We start from the raw sequence: 17970 nt of genomic DNA, 5'->3' as shown, positions 1-17970 counted from the left end.
GTGAAATGGAAATAATAATGATTGTAACTGTGTTGCTGTTGAGGGTTGAATTAGATAATAGGGTGGTTAGAATATCATCTAGCGTGCGGCAAACTCTAAGTCTCAGTTATGATAATTACCTCAGGAGTTGTTCACTAACCTAGGGAAAATATTGACTCTCCTAATCATTTTTGAATGTGTTCGAGTAGAGTCTATAAAATCTTGGTAAAATATCCTTATGTCCCAATAGCTTACCTCTCCAGGAGGATTCTTGCATCATCGGGTGGTAACGTTTTGTTCCTAAGCATTTGCTGTGTGCCACATTCCACTCCTGGACACTCTGCTTAAGCTGTCACCTCTTTACAGGGGGTTCCCAGACCTGCCCCTCTCCTAAGACTCAATCAGGCGCCAGGGTCTCACCTGCTTTTAGATGCTCCCCTCTTTTTTTTTTTTTTTTGATAAATTTATTTTTGGCTGCGTTGGGTCTTCGTTGCTGTGCGCGGGCTTCTCATTGCAGCGGCAAGCGGGGGGCTACTCTTCGCTGTGGTGCGCGGGCTTCTCATTGCAGCGGCTTCTCGTTGCAGAGCACGGGCTCTAGGCGCACGGGCTTCAGTAGTTGTGGCTCGCAGGCTTAGTTGCTCCGCAGCATATGGGATCTTCCCGGACCAAGGATCGAACCCTTGTCTCCTGCATTGGCAGGCGGATTCTTAACCACTACGCCACCAGGGAAGCCTGAGATGCCCCCCACCCCTTAAAGCCCCTCTCCCTGTGTTTCATTGGTTAGTATCTCCTCCATTCGCCCAGACTTCTGTTGGCTGTTCTGTGTCTCCCCCAGAGCACTAAGTATTGAGGTGCTCAGTAATTGTTGAAAGAACACGAGCTATAGTCTCCTGTTTAGAGACTGAAATGTAAAAGTCTCACATTTTCTGGGCTCTGCCTCTTTGAAAACAGGGTGGTTTCTTTTTTCCAGTCTTCAGCCTCCTCAGCCCTGCTTGATGAATTGGAAAACGAAAACTAACCTAAGTAAGCTGTTGTTGGGATAACTGCAGGCCCTCTTGGGTGCCGCGGGGTTCACTCATCTTACCCCGAAGCTCCCTGGCTCGGGCCCGGCTCGGGCCCGGCTCGCTCTACACCGCCCGCGGGTCCGGGGAAGGCGCTGCCGACTCCCGACGAGCCAGGCGACCCGGGAGCGCCACCTTGTGGGCGCCTTGGTTTCTGACTTTGCCAAGGAGCCGGTGTTCCTCCACCACCCAGAATTCTGGTTTCCCATTTCAGGACCTGGGGAAATGTAGCCAAAAATGAGATTCTAGATAATTACAAAATGGCGGTCAGGCAGACTTATTGTGAATAATCGACCTCTGGGTTTAAATAGGGCAAGTGCCTTTTAGCTGATTCAGATTTCTTTTCATTGAGTAGTAGGTACTATGTTTTTAAACAGGGATTTTTGAATGGCCAATTCTGGATTTTACATGCAATGGTGAAGAAAGAAAGATTTACGTTCTAGGTTGTACATCACAGGATTCAGATTGTTATCAGTTTTTGAGGAGCTGTTTTTTGCATGAATTGTTTTTAATGGCAAAGTTTTGTTACTCAAAGTGTGACCAGCAAAACCCAGGAGCTCGTTAGAAAATTAGAGTCAGTCCCCATTCCAGACCTGCTGCACCGGAATCTGCGGTGATACGTGGGCACGTGACGGTTTGCGAAGCGCGGGTGGAAGTAAGGTGGAAGATCTGTGCTCTTGTCCCCGCGCAGCCCCGTCTTTGTGGGCCTCATCTCACCCCACGTGATCACATTCTGTCAGCCTCAGCCGCCCGGGTGTGAAATTGGATCTTGGTTCCCGCCTTACCTGCCCCTGGGTCGGCTGAGGAAGAGCTGAAATCATATACAGAAGGTCACTTTGAACGTGATAAAAGCCTGTGCAAGTGTAAAGGAAAACTATGAGTGAGAATTCTTACATTTCATACTCAGCCATCATTAACTAATCTACTTCATATTAGCTACATCCTCAGCAAAGCGAGCATTCACCTGTAACCATTTGTTGTGCTTCAGATAGTGTCTGGGCAGATTTCACCAAGTTTGCAAAGGTCTCTCTTAGGCTAGTCTTCCCAGAGCTCAGAATAATCAAATTACATTCTGTTTTCTTGAACAAGACCTTTCACAGAATTTGCCTTCCTGGGGTCTCAGAAGCATTCCTCCCGTTGAGCCAGGTTGGGGCACAGTAGGTGCTTTGGATGCTTGTTGATTAAACCACTAATTAGCCCCCAACAAGGTCCAAACACTGGCTTGATGTCCTTCACACTAATCCATTTATGATAATCAGATTATTTGCATCATTGAGAGACTCAACATAGCAACAGGATTCAGTCATCTCAATAATAAATATCAAATATCCATTAAGCAAAGACTCCTGGTGCCTGAGAAATCCTTTGGTAGTGCATGAAGATTGAAGTAGGTGAGATCATTAACTGTTTATAAACATCATTCCCATTACTTTTGAAACTGGGGGGTGGGGACAGGCAAAGGAAAAGAGCAGCAGCAAAGTATTACTCTCTCCTCCTCGCATACATTTTAAAAGAAAAGCAATAGCCAAGAAGCTCTTGGACAGTAAGTAGGTGAAATTTTAGGGAAACATATCAACTGAAGGTGTTGCCTGGGGCCCTAGTGGCTCCTGTTCTCGAAGAAATGGTACTGATTGTCAAACAGTGAAAATGAAATATTGAGAAAAATGAATGACACTGTTCTCCACCATCCTGAGGCTCACAAATATTCAAGTTAAGTGAGACTTTTGCACTGTCTACAATTTGTGAAAGTATGGACTTTATGCTCCTAATTTACTAAATATAGTAAAAGTATGCTGTTTCCTTTTTATTGGATCCATTGCAATTAGCAATATTCTCTCTAATCATTTAAAAGAATTCAGAGTGTCAATGCTTCAAAATTACTTTTCCTAAAGTTAAAATGTACTTATAATGGGTAACTTTATATAAGAGGGAAAATAAACCCTCATGCCTGCATGTACAAAGATAGTCTGTCAGAGTCAGATCTTGAAAGCAAGTCATGGCGGCATTCAGCTCACCTCTGAATACCTGACAATCCCAGGATGCTGCCAGTATGCTGTTGGTATTTTATGAGAATGCATGTAATAAAAGAACTACAACTTTACCTTTTTATTAACTTTTTGCTTTGAAAATTTTCAAATCAAGAGAAAATGTCAGAATTAAACAAAGTGCACGGATACACATCTGGAATCACGAATAGTTCACATGTTTACCACATGAGTGTTCCCCCTCCCTCTCCTTTTCTCGCTCACATTCTCTCTCTCCTCCCCTCAACCCAACAAAGAACAAGGACCTGCTCTGAAACAGCCCCAGCAAAATGATCAAATTCAGGACCATTTAACATGGATAGGATGCTCTCAACTAGTACATAGTTCTGACTCAGTTTTTGCTAGTTGTCCCAGTAATGCCCTGTGTAGCAGTTCCCCCTCGATCCCGGATCTAATCCAGGCTCACCTGTTGCATTTAGCTCTGGTCCCTTTGGTGTCCTTTAAACTGGACCCGTTTCTCAGTTTCTCTTTGTCTTTGATGACATTAACATTTTTGGAGTGTGCAGGCCAGTGCTTCCTCACAATGCAGGTGCGAGATTATGCATTTAGGGCAAAAATACTAAGTGATGATTCTTCACGGAACATTACCTTAGTGGGTCCATGATGTTGGTTTGCTCCATTACTGGTGGTGGCAACTCTGATCACTTGGTTCAGGTGGCATCTGTCAGATTCTTCCTTTGTAAATAATAAATAATCTCTAACGGTAGCATTGTGGGAGGAGTACTCTGACACTATTAATTCTGTTTCTCCATACATTTCAGCATCTATTCATGATCCTTACCTGATCCGTTATTACTGCTTTGGTCAAAAATGGTGATTTTCTAACTCTTATATTCCTTTGCATTTATTGGAAGTCCACTGTAAAGAATAGTTTTCTCTTCCACCCTCTTTATATATTTCTCTATTTATGTATTTGTTTGTGGGCATCAGTAGGGACTTGCAGGTGGTTTTGATTCAGGTGCCTATTACTTATTACTCTCATTAATCATTTTGGTGTTCATATGGTACCAACTTTGCTGGGTGGGTACCCTTTCAATCTCACTCCTGTGTTTGTTTGACACGGCCCCATTGGTGTGTATCATTTATTCTTTAGCATACCTGTACTGAAGTTCTTCATTCAAGTCACTGCCCAAATGACAGATTTTATTCTTGCAAAAATCTTTTCTTTAGCTATTGTTATGCCCCAGTTACTGATCTTACTCATGGACCAATGGGAAACCAGACAATTAAATCAGCCCTTATAGTACAGTAAGTTATGATAGGTTGTACCATAGGAACACCAAGGAAAAGCTCTTTGTCCCACTGGGTCAACTTAAGAAGGCTCCTGGGAGAAAGTATATCACCTCCTAGAGCTGAGAGATGAATGGAAATAAACCTGGGGGGAGGCAGTGTTCCAGGCTAAGGGGCACACATGTCTCTTTGAGGAATTCCTATCCCCCAGGGAGCCTAGCGGCAGGGCCCCATCCCAAAGCAATTAAGTCAGAATCTCTGGAGGGGGAAGGGTCTAGGGCCCATACATTTTAATTTCCATAAATTTGTCATGAGGAATGGTGTCATGGAGCTAAACCCTTCAAAACTAAAATTTAAAAAGATCCATTTCATTTTATAGGATTTCGAACTCAACAACGAACTAAAGATGAACGTCCTAAACTTGCTAGAAGAAGTTTTGCGAGACCCAGATCTTCTTCCCCAAGAACGGAAAGCCACAGCGAACATCCTGAGGTAAAGGCAATTGTAGGTGCCTGTTAATCACACTGGTTGATATGTGCTGTGTTCGTAGAAAATAAGATCCTGTCAAACCGGAAGGATGTATATTAGACTCCTGAGGGGCAGCAGGGATTCTGTCCTCACTGGGAAAGCTGCCTCGGGAAGACTTCAGACTGGGTGACATAGCTTGTGTGCAGTACAATTGCTCCTGTTTGTGTAAGGCAGATGGTGGTTTACTGTAGAACCAAAAGCCTGAAGATCCTCTCCTGCAGGTCCAGCAGGCATTGCAGAGGTGTTTTTTTCTCATGTGGGTTCTAAGTGTCTATTACAAGTTCATGTTTATGAGCGGGGTTGTAGTGTTTCTGTGGGAGTCTTGTGCACCTGGCTTGTAGATGTGCCGTCATAGAGCAGCTATGCGTTTTCTTCAGCTTGTTTCACTGGTCCTGGACAAATTTTACCATCAGCTTCTTAGGTGGAGATTTCCACATCAGGTAGGGCGTATAAATTTGGACCCCACACTTCAGTTTGACAAAGTCTTGTACTTCAGGTTTCCCACTAGAGGCTGCTTTTGTCTGTCATTATACCAAGCATCCAAGCAGGTAACAAACTTTCTTATAGCTTCTCGAACAGATGGGTGGATTTTTTCCAGTTCACTTTACATGAAGAGGGCAGCCATCCATGTCTCTGTATGGACATTTCAGTTACAGCTTTCCACCTCACTATATGTCTGTCACTACACGGGGTGGAAAGCCCACCCCCTATCTGCCAGAGCCTGGTACTCCTTCACCGTTCTGATTTCTACTTCCCTCTTCATTCGCAACCTCTGGAAAGACCCCTTCCTTTCTTCTATGCTCAACTCTATTGTTGTTTCTTCATTATCCACAATGTTTGTGTATAGAGGGGAGTCCAATTTAGCTCAATCCACCATGCCTTTGGAGGCCCCTCCCTGATGCAGCAATGCAAGATTCTGGTCTGTAACATTTTAGCAATTGGCCTACAAGTCATTCTTAGTCCCATTAGCTCAAGATCCCATAGCCAGACCCTTCTTTGGTCTGTGTGCTATTATGGGTTGAATTGTGTCCCACTCAAAAGTATGTTGAGGTCCTAACCCTCAGTACCTGAGAATATGACCTTATGTGGAAATAGGGCTAATTGCAGATGTACTTAGTAAAGATGAGGTCATACTGGAGGCAGGCAGGCACCTAATCCAATATGAGTGGTGTCCTTATAAGAAGATGCCCGTGGGAAGACAGAGGGAGACACAGAGAGAAGGCCATGTGAAGATGGAGCAGAGATTGGAGTGATGCAGCTGCAAGCCAAGGAATGCCAAGAATTGGCTGGCAAACCACCAAAAGCTGGGAAAAGGCAAGGAAGGATTCCTCTACAGGTTTCAGAGAGAGCATGGCCCTGTGGACACCTTGACTTTGGACTTCAAGCCTCTGAGACAATGAATCTCTATTGTTTCAAGCCACCTAGTTTGTTGTACTTGTTTAGGGCAACCCTAGGAAACTATTAAGAGCCTTTGTCACTTTTTCCATCCTATGAAACATCTAAGTGAGCTTAGGGACTCAGTTACTATGTTTATTTTCAGATTTTAAAATTCAAAATACATCTTCAGATAAAGCCTGATATCGGTGGATGAGTGGTCATATCTGTGAGTGATTGCCGTTCCTTTTTTCTCCATGTGAACAGTTGATTATCCTCCTTGTATTTAAAACATTGATAATTAAAAGCTAGGTTCTGAAAGTGTGTGCCCCTAGGGACGTTTGACTAAATAGCTGGCAGGGAAATGGGAGTGGGGTGGGGCTCAGACTGGGGAAGGCTGTCAGGATTGGCCAGTTTGAGGCCCTCATGTTGCCTGTCCCATCACAGCACCCATGCCAGATATCACCAATCAATCCCGAGCACGTTCTTCCTGCACCCGCAGGTGAGCTCAGAACTCAGCTGATTGGCACTACTACTTCAGATGAAAATTACTTACCATCTCAGGTCTTTATTATTCATCAGGCTTAAGATGTACAAATTATTTTTGCTGAGTAAGTGACCTGAGAATTAGAAGTGTAAGACTGATAAGGAATGGAAATTTTAGTAGATGGTACAGCCTGGGAGTGTAACACCTAGCAGAGTCTGATTCTAACTTTTGCAGGATGTCACAGGTTTAAATCTTCACTCAGCCACTAATAGCTGTCAAGTTTCTTAATCAATCTCAACCTCATTTTCCTCGTTTATAAAGTGGAGCTATCAATACCTTCCTCACTGGGTTGTTGTGAAAATCACACAATATTATATGTGTAAAGAGGCTAACAAACACAATGCCTGAAACATAAATAGTACTCATATTACTGCTACAGGTGTTGTTATTATTATTATTAGAAAGCACTGACAGTAGCTCTTGGGAAAAATAGTTTCTGCCATCAAGCCAATACAGCCCAAGTAAAACCAGGCTACATCTTTGTCAAACTCAACTTCCCTTAGGCTTCATTACCTTGTCTATAGAAAAGACATGATAATAACATGATAAGAAACATGATAAAAACCTATAATGGATTATAATCTGGAAAAATATTGAATCACTATGCTATACTCCTGAAACTAACACAAGATTGTAAATCAACTACACTTCAGTTAAAAAAAACTAATTTAATATTGCACAACAATATTAAATAAATAAACAAGTGAATGCAATTTAAAAATCATTCAAATATATACTTTAATCCGAGTCCAAACCACTGGACTAACAGAGAACCTCAGACCTCAGGGACTATTCATCGGAGTGATGTCTCACGGAGGTCCTCATCTCAGCACCAAGACCCAGATCTACCCAAGAGCCTACAAACTCCAGTTTTGGAAGCCTTAGGCCAAACAGTCAGTAAGACAGGAACACAATCCAACTCATAAAAAAAAGAAAAAAAGAGACAGCAAAAAAATATGTCACAGATGAAGGAGCAAGGTAAAAACCTAGAAGACAAAATAAATGAAGAGGAAACAGGCAATCTACCTGAAAAAGAATTCAGAGTAATGATAGTAAAGTTGATCCAAAATTTCAGAAATAGAATGGAAGCACGGATTGAGAAAATGCAAGAAATGTTTAACAAAGATCTAGAAGAACTAAAGAACAAACAAACAGAGATGAACAACACAATAACTGAAATGCAAAACAGACTAGAAGGAATCAATAACAGAATAACTGAGGCAGAAGAACGAATAAGTGAGCTGGAAGACAAAATGGTGGAAATAACTGCCAAGGAGCAGGATAAAGAAAAAAGAATGAAAAGAATTGAAGACAATCTCAGAGACCTCTGGGACAACACTAAACACACCAACATTCAAATTATAGGGGTCCCAGAAGAAGAAGAGAAAAAAACAGGGGTCTGAGAAAATACTTGAAGAGATTATAGTTGAAAACTTCCCTAACATGGGAAAGGAAATAGTCACCCAAGTCCAGGAAGCACAGAGAGTCCCATACAGGATAAACCCTAGGAATAACACACCAAGACATATATTAATCAAACTAACAAAAATTAAATTCAAAGAAAAAATATTAAAAGCAGCAAGGGAAAAACAAAAAATAACATACAAAGGAATCCCCATAAGGTTATCAGCTGATTTTTCAGTGGAAACTCTGCAGGCCAGTAGGCAGTGGCAGGATATACTTAAAGTGATGAAACAAAAAAAGCTACAACCAAGATTACTCTACCCAGCAAGGATCTCATTCAGATTCAATGGAGAAGTCAAAAGCTTTTCAGACAAGCAAAAACTAAGAGAATTCAGCACCACCAAACCAGCTTTACAACAAATGCTAAAGGAACTTCTCTAAATGGGAAACACAAGTGAAGAAAAAGACTCACAAAAACAAACCCAAAACAATTAATAAAATAGTAATGGGAACATACATATCGATAATAACCTTACATGTGAATGGATTAAACGCCCCAACCAAAAGACACAGACTGGCTGAATGGATACAAAAACAAGACCCACATATATGCTGACTACAATAGACCCACTTCAGACCTAGGGACACATACAGACTGAAAGTGATGGGATGGAAAAAGAAATTCCATGCAAATGGAAATCAACAGAAAGCTGGAGTAGCAGTACTTGTATCAGATAAAATAGACTTTAAAATAAAGACTGCTACAAGAGATAAGGAGGGACACTACATAATGATCAAAGGATCAATCCAAGAAGAAGATATAACAATTATAAATGTTTATGCACCCAACATAGGAGCACCTAAATACCTAAGGCAAATGCTAACAACCATGAAAGGAGAAATTGACAGTAACACAATAATAGTAGGAGACTTTAACACCCCACTTACACCAATGGACAGATCATCCAAACAGAAAATAGATAAGGAAACACAAACTTTAAATGACACAATAAAACAGATAGATCTAATTGATATTTATAGAACATTCCACCCAAAAGTGGCAGAATACACTTTCTTCTCAAGTGCCACAGAACATTCTCCAGGATAGATCACATCTTGGGACAAATCAACCTCAGTACATTTAAGAAAATTGAAATCATATCAAGCATATTTTCTGACCACAATGCTGTGGGATTGGAAATCAATTACAGGAAAAAAACCTGTAGAAAACACAAATACATGGAGGCTAAACAGTGTGCTACTAAATAACCAAGAAATCAAAGAAGAAATAAAAAAATACATAGAAACAAATGACAACAAAAACACAACGACCCAAAACCTATGAGATGCAGCAAAAGCAGTTCTAAGAGGGAAGTTTATAGCAATTAAATCTCACCTCAAGAAAAAACTCAAATAAACAATCTAACCCTACACTTAAAACAACTAGAGAAAGGAACAAAGAAAATCCAAAGTCAGTAGAAAGAAAGAAAGAAAGAAAGAAAGATCAGAGCAGAAATAAATGAAATAGAAACAAAGAAAACAATAACAAAGATCAATAAAACTAAGTTCTTTGAGAAGATAAACAAAATTGATAAACCCTTAGCCAGACTCATCAAGAAAAAAAGGGAGAGGATGCAAATCAATAAAGTTGGAAATGAAAAAGGAGAAATCACAACTGACACTGCAGAAATACAAAGGTTTATAAGAGACTACTACAAACCAACTATATGCCAATAAAATGGACAACCATGAAGAAATGGACAAATTCTTGGATAGGTACAATTTTCCAAGACTGAACCAGGAAGAATTAGAAAACATAAACAGACCTATCTCAAGTAATAAAATCGAAACCGTAATTAAAAATCTTCCAACAGGGCTTCCCTGGTGGCGCAGTGGTGGAGAGTCCGCCTGCTGATGCAGGGGACACGGGTTCGTGCCCCGGTCCGGGAAGATCCCACATGCCATGGAGTGGCTAGGCCCGTGAGCTATGGCCGCTGAGCCTGCACGTCCGGAGCCTGTGCTCTGCAACAGGAGAGGCCACAACAATGAGAGGCCCGTGTACTGCAAAAAAAAAAAAAAAAATCTCCCAACAAACAAAGGTCCAGGACGAGATGGCTTCACAGGAGAATTCTATCAAACATTTAGAGAAGAGCTAACACCCATCCTTCTCAAACTCTTCCAAAAAATTGCAGAGGGAGAAACACTCCCAAATTCATTCTACGAAGCCACCATCACCCTGATACCAAAACCAGAAAAAGATATCACAGAAAAAGAAAATTATAGACCAATATCACTGATGAACATAGATGCAAAAATCCTGAACAAAATACTAGCAAACAGAATCCAGCAACACTAGCAAACAGAATCCAACAACACATCAAAAGGATCATACACCATGATCAAGTAGGATTTATCCCAGGGATGCAAGGATTCTTCAGTATATGCAAATCAATCAATGTGATACACCACATTAACAAATTAAGGAATAAAAACCATATGATCATCTCAGTAGATGCAGAAAAAGCTTCTGACAAAATTCAACACCGATTTATGATAAAAACTGCAGAAAATGGGCATAGAGGGAGCCTACCTCAACATAATAAAGGCCATATATGACAGACCCACAGCAAGCATCATACTCAATGGTGAAAAACTGAAAACATTTCCTCTAAGATCAGGAACAAGACAAGGATGTCCACTCTCGCCAGTCTTATTCAACATAGTTTTGGAAGTCCTAGCTGCAGCAATCAGAGAAGAAAAAGAAATAAAAGGAATACAAATCAGAAAAGAAGAAGTAAATCTGTCACTGTTTGCCAATGACATGATACTATACATAGAAAATCCTAAAGATGCCACTCGAAAACTACTAGAACTAATCAATGAATTTGGTAAGGTTGCAGGATACAAAATTAATGCACAGAAATCTCTGGCATTCCTATACACCAACAATTAAAAATCAGAAAGAGAAATTAAGGAAACACTCTCATTTGCCATTGCAACAAAAAGAGTAAAATACCGGGCTTCCTTGGTGGCGCAGTGGTTGAGAGTCCGCCTGCCGATGCAGGGGATGCGGGTTCGTGCCCCGGTCCAGGAAGATCCTATATGCCACAGAGCGACTGGACCCGTGAGCCATGGCCACTGAGCCTGTGCGTCCGGAGCCTGTGCTCCACAGCGGGAGAGGCCACAACAGTGAGAGGCCTGCGTAACACAAAAAAAAATAAAATAAAAATAAAATACCTAGGAATAAACCAGCCTAAGGAGTCAAAAGACTTGTACTCAGAAAACTATAAAACACTGATGAAAGAAGTCAAAGATTACATAAACAGATGGAGAAACATACCATGTTCTTGGATTGGAAGAATCAATATTGTGAAAATGGCTATACTACCCAAAGCAATCTACAGATTCAATGCAATCCCTATCAAACTACCAATGGCATTCTTTACAGAATTAGAACAAAAAATCTTACAATTTGTGTGGAAACACAAAAGACCCTGAATAGCCAAAGCAATCTTGAGAAAGAAAAACAGAGTTGGAGGAATCAGGCTCCCTGACTTCAAACTATACCACAAAGCTACAGTAATCAAGACAATATGGTACTGGCATAAAAACATAAATATAGAATCAGTGGTACAGGATAGAATGCCCAGAGATAAACCCACTCACATGTGGGCACCTAATTTACAACAAAGGAGGCAAGACCATACAATGGAGAAAAGGCAGCCTCTTCAATAAGTAGTGCTGGGAAAACTGGACAGCTACGTGTAAGAGAATGAAATTAGAATACTACCTAACACCATACACAAAACTAAACTCCAAATGGATTAAAGACTTAAATGTAAGACCAGACACTACAAAACTTTTAGAGGAAAACAGAAAAACACTCTTTGACATAAACCACAGCAAGATCTTTTTTGACCCGCCTCCTAGAGTAACAGAAATAAAAACAAAAATAAACAAATGGGACTTAATTAAACTTAAAAGCTTTTGCACAGCAAAGGAAACCATAAAAAAGACAAAAAGACAGCCCTCAGAATGGGAGAAAATATTTGCAAATGAAACAACAGACAAAGGATTAATCTCCAAAATATACAAACAGCTCATGGAGGTCAATATCAAAAAAGCAAACAATCCAGTTAAAAAATGGGCAGAAGACCTAAATAGACATTTCACCAAGGAAGACATACAGATGGCCAAGAGGCACATGAAAAGATGTTCAACATCACTAATTATTAGAGAAATGCAAATCAGAGCTACAATGAGGTATCACCTCACAACGGTCAGAATGGACATTATCAAAAAAGCTAGAAACAATAAATGCTGGAAAGGGAGTGGTGAAAAGGGAACCCTCCTGCACTGTTGGTGGGAATGTAAATTGATATAACCACTATGGAAAACAGTATGGAGCTTCCTTTAAAAACTAAAAATAGAATGACCATATGACCCAGGAATCCCACTACTGGGCATATACCCTGAGAAAACCATAATTCAAAAAGGGATATGTCCCACAATGTTCATTGCAGCTCTATTTACAATAGCCAGGACATGGAAGCAGCCTAAATATCCATTGACAGATGAATGAGTAAAGAAGATGTGACACATATATACAATGGAATATTACTCAGCCATAAAAAGAAACAAAATTGAGTTATTTGTAGTGAGGTGGATGGACCTAGAGTCTGTCATACAGAGTGAAGTAAGTCAGAAAGAGAAAAACAAATACCGTATGCTAACACATATATATGGAATCTAAAAAAAGAAAAAAAAAGGTTCTGATGAACCTAGTTGCAGGGCAAGAATAAAGAGGTAGACATAGAGAATGGACTTGATGACATGGGGTGGAAGGGCGAAGCTGGGGCAAAGTGAGACTAGTATCGACATATATACACTACCAAATGTAAAATAGTTGGCTGGTGGGAAGCAGCAGCATAATACAGGGAGATCAGCTCGGTGCTTTGCGATGACCTAGAGGGGTGGGGTAGGGAGGATGGGAGGGAGGCTCAAGAGGGAGGGGATATGGGGACATGTGTATGCATATGGCTGATTCACTTTGTTGTGCAACAGAAACTAACACGGTATTGTGAAGCAATTATACTCCAGTATTAAAAAAAATAGTAAAAAAAAAAAAAAATATATATATATATATACACACACACACACACACCTTTAAATGGGTGGATTGTTTGGTATATGAATTATATCTCAATAAAATTCTTACCAAAGAAACCCCCATAGTCATAACCCACTTACTGCTATATTGTAAAAGAAAAAAAGGAAATAAAAAACAAAACAAAAAAGCAATTCCACTGGTGGAATGCCCACCCAGAATTCTAGTCCCTTTCAGAGTCTTCCAGGTATTCTGAAAGTCTCAAGAAATATGTGCTCAGGAATGAACCCAGTCATTTTCCTGCCTCAGCATCTTTATTCAAGCTTACCGCCCTGAGGCTCCTTGAGGGAGAGACCTTTCAGTGCCAGCAGAGTTTCTGTGGAAAATGCTGCTTGGCAGTCTTGTGAAGCCACCATTTCCCTATCAAAAAGCTGAGAAAGATGCCACTTGCCTTGTCCCTGTGCCACCTGGGTCCCAGAGCAGCCTCACTCAACCCAGAGTCTCTCTCTCGTGAAAACAGCGCTTTTCACATCTTACCTGGTTCCACCGTAAGAATTCAAAAGCCACCTGCAGAGCCAAGCAGGGAATAGATGTTACACTATCCCACCTATTCTCCCATCTCTCACCATCTTTCTTCCCATGAAGCCAAAACAAAACCAAAGGCTTTGTTTAGCCCTGAACATGTCAACTAAAGCTGACAGATGCCGCTGGGGTCACCAGCCCATCAGCTGAGCAGACAGCCAGACCCTGAGTCACAGTTTGAATCAGCTGAGTCCCTGGGGCACTAACTTATCTTCCCAACAAGCCAGTGAATAGATTTGTGGAAAACAAAGCAAAACAAACAAAAAATACCCCCTGGTACAAGAAGACAACTGATATTTGATTGAATTTCTCCAACCAAGTAATTCATTCCACTTGCACTATGTATGAGGGTCCCTATCCCAGCACATGAGATTGTGATTATAGGAGGAATAAATCGTGTATTAGTTTTTAGGGGGTTTGATAATTTTACATATCCGATACTTATGTTTATATGTATGAAATGTGTGTTTTTAAAAATCATGTCAAAATGATTAGAAAGTAGAGTAGGAGGTAAGACCTAGACAGAACCATCAACTGAAGGAATGTTTTCATTCATGAAATCTCTTCATGAAAAAAAAAAAGAAATCATGGGGGTATATGAGAAAGAAACAGAAATAAAAAGGATTATTTAACAACCTGAAAATTATAAAGATTTTCCTGTTAGTTCATTTCTTAATTTGAAAACAAACAGGGAATTATTTTCAGCTGAAACCAAGAGAATTTAGTATTAAACATTTCCATACATTTATGGACATCTGCCTTTTTAAAAAAAAAAAGTGCCAGAGCATAGGTAGCCGTGGGCTCCAGTAAGCCCAGCAGGAAGGAAAGTCATGCTTGAGAAAGCATGGGAAGGAAGAGGTGGTCTGGCAGGTCCCAGAAGCAACATGAGATTAAACCATTCACAAGGTGGGGAGGAGAAGAGTCTGAGGCAGGCCATGCCATGGGCCCAGGCCAGCCCGTCACAGTAGCAAGCAAGCGGCCCATTCGAGGACAGAGGCCAGTTGCTCTTGGCTCTGTTTTTAAGACTACATGATTTCTACACTTGAAGGGGAAATTTTCTAGTTATAGAATTTGCATAATCCCGTTTCCTTTTAAGTTTTTTATCTGGTATTGCATTATAAGTGCATAAATATTAAATTGATCATAATGAGTGATACATATGGGGAAAACCCAGGATCCTGGAGTATTCATCAAACTCTAAGGTAGTCAGAAGACTAGAAGCAAATCCATCCTCTGTTGGAACTGGACCAGGGTTAGAGAGGCCTTCACATCTGAAGGGAACGTTTCTGAACGCACCTCCCATCAAATACAAGTTAGGATTGTGAGAAGTTAAAAAAAAAAAAAAATCCCGATGCTAAAGATTTAGATGCATTCAAGTCATATAACAGTGAGATATAAACATGACACATGTATTTAAACACATAATACATTAATGCAGTAAAGTGAAAGCCTTCTATGATGAATCATCCCCTCCTTACACAGTGTCACAGGGATTACTTTATGCTGAAGAAGTTTAATTAGCATAGGTAGTTTGAGGCCCTGTTTGTGAATAAAAACCTCTGCTCAAGATTTTTATATTCCTAAAATACCACGACCCTCCAACGTTGTCTGACCAGCTGGCTTCTGAATCTATGCAGTATAGTGTTTTTTGTAGACAACTAACATGCCATAGAATGAAAAGGAACAATGATTGACTTCTTGGATGGTCAACCGGAGTGGGTTCAGTCATGAAAAGGGGACCCACAAACCTCACACAGCCCCAAGCAGCATTAGACTCCTTTTTTTTTTGTAGAAGAAAAACTACTTTCTTCAAATTGCTTCATACAATAAACCAGGTATTCAAATGAACAGGCCAGGATAAAGGTTTTGCTTGGTTTAATCGAATCAGTTTACCAGAATCAAAGGGAATCCAGGCGATTGTATCAAGCTAAGGTACTTGATACATCCAGCTAAGGTACTCACTGTGGATGTTTACACGTTACAGGTCAAGAATATTTGACATGTCGGTGTTAGGCGTAGCATTTATTTTGTTCAGCCCCATTAGAACTTTTACACCAAAATGACGTCCTGCTCCTACTCTTACTTGGAGTCAGGGGCTACCTCTCTTACTAGGTGGATTTTGTTCACCTCCTTTCCTGGCTTGAAAATGTCTTCAAAGATAATTAGTCATCAATTTCATTCTTTACTTTCTAATCACTTTTAATTTTGGTGCAAAGTGTTTTTTGACAGCTGGATCATCCTCATTTATTAAACACATCTCTATATTGTTCTATTTCCTCGGGTCGCATCTACCTTAAGAATTCGACTTGCCCTATGCATCTCTTCCTTGTACTTGGCTGTTCCCGAGTTACATCCTTTAAAATAAAACTGTAACTATAAGCATAAAAAAAAAAAGAAAAATGAATTCGACTTGCCATCACTAATGAATTCATGGGTGGGCAATCAAATTCTGGAGCTGGTTCCTTAATAATAATACTGAAAATCTTTTGTATTTTACAAAATGTCACATGCCATTTTATGGCAGAGTATACATTTCTATAGTTATTTTTAACCTTGTTGGGGGTCCTGGATCCCCCAAAAGAATATGATGGAAGCAGTCTCCTCTCAGAAAAATGAACATATGAATATATGCAAACATTTGCATATCATTTTTAAAAGTTTGTGGACCTCTAGAGATTATTTAGTGATACTCTAGGATTAAGAACTTTTGTTCTAAGGGGACATTTTCGAAAGAGATAGCATTTATTTTGATTTACAGGGCAGACTCTTTTGAAGAGAGAAATGTGAGGTAACTGAATGGGACCAGATGTATCTTGGAACATTAGCGTAAGATCGTTGAGGAGAGAAACATTTGATAGAAGCGAAATAACTTCTGGACCATTTCTTTCCAAGCTAAGAATATTGCCCAGCCTCATAAAAAGGATCTTTTCCATGGGTACACATAGTTATAAGGCCACTGATCTCTCTCCAAGAACACAGGCTACCATAGAAAGGATGACATGCGCTTTGGGAAAGAGTCACTTTTCCCGTGTCTAACCCTTAAGTGTGATGTAACAGTCTTTGGAGAAAGAGTTATGTTTACTTATTTTTTCCTCACCTTAATCTTCCCTTTAGCATATGGTGACTTTTTCTTCTCACAAATGATACGGCTAATTGCAGACAAGAGGATTGCCATTCCTGTGATCTAGAAGGATTCTGCTCCCGGGTAAACAGCCAAGAACTTTTGTTAGAGAGAAGGAAGATCGAGGAAAAGGAATTGACCTTTTCTGGTGTGTGTTCTATGCTGGACCTTTGAAGTGGTGCCTTTCATAAGCCTGCTCGTGACAAGCAAGAGCAACAGGAAAGCAAACTGGACCGAACCCTGGGCCAGTTAGTCCATTTCTTTGAGCTTTTGTTTCCTCATCTATAAAATGGAGATAATAATGCTTACTTTATAGGGATTTTTTATGATATAGGAGAGAGTGTGTGTCAGATGGTTAGCACATGCCTGGCATGTAATGAGCATACAATTACCCTCCTCAGTTAATTTTGTGTTTTCGAGGGTGATAGTTTTGTTTTTATCAACTCAGAACACGATAGAACATCACATCATTGTTGCTTTTTAAAACTAGTGTCCTCCAGCAGACAGGCTACATGGTTGGGCACTGTTTAAATATTTTAATACTTTTAATATGTGATTATGCCTTCATTTTAGGACACTTGAAGTGTTTGGTCCAGATGGCAAGTTATATAATCAGGTTAATTTTCCTGGACCCTGAACTTCTCTTGGACTTGAAAGTATCACTGTCACTCTGGAACCAGCACCCACCTTAACTTATGTATTCAGTTACTCATTTGTCACTGATCAAAAAAATATTTATTGAGAGCTGAATAACACCACGTGTGGGGATACAGTACCAAATGTGTCTCGGGAAAGCCCATCTGGGGAGCAAAGGGGAAGAGTTCACCTGCTGGCTTTCTACCTGGTATTGTTTGAACTCTTGCTACCCAGGAACCCCCCTGAGCTTCTGGTCTACCTATGCCTGCATCTTCTGCCTCAGCCTCAGCAGGGAGGGGCCAGGGTAGGGGCTGGAGGATTGTGGATGGGACACTTAGGCCTGTTAGAAACCCTGA

At 40.5% G+C, this 17970-nt stretch overlaps 1 protein-coding gene across 2 annotated transcripts in view; it reads left to right on the top strand.

Moving 5' to 3' along the window:
• Positions 1-17970, top strand: part of RASGRF2 (Ras protein specific guanine nucleotide releasing factor 2) — a 240941-nt gene that overhangs the window by 202276 nt on the left and 20695 nt on the right. For both annotated transcript variants that reach the window (XM_032628373.1, XM_032628372.1), the window contains exon 19: positions 4695-4807. In XM_032628373.1, the coding sequence (XP_032484264.1) occupies positions 4695-4807 (113 nt within the window). The remainder of the gene's footprint in view (positions 1-4694; positions 4808-17970) is intronic.

The sequence above is a fragment of the Phocoena sinus genome, chromosome 3 (genome assembly GCF_008692025.1).
Source record: "Phocoena sinus isolate mPhoSin1 chromosome 3, mPhoSin1.pri, whole genome shotgun sequence".
Taxonomy (NCBI): domain Eukaryota; kingdom Metazoa; phylum Chordata; class Mammalia; order Artiodactyla; family Phocoenidae; genus Phocoena; species Phocoena sinus.
The sequence above is the reverse complement of the archived record's forward strand: the minus strand, read 5'-3'. Positions and strand labels throughout refer to the sequence as shown.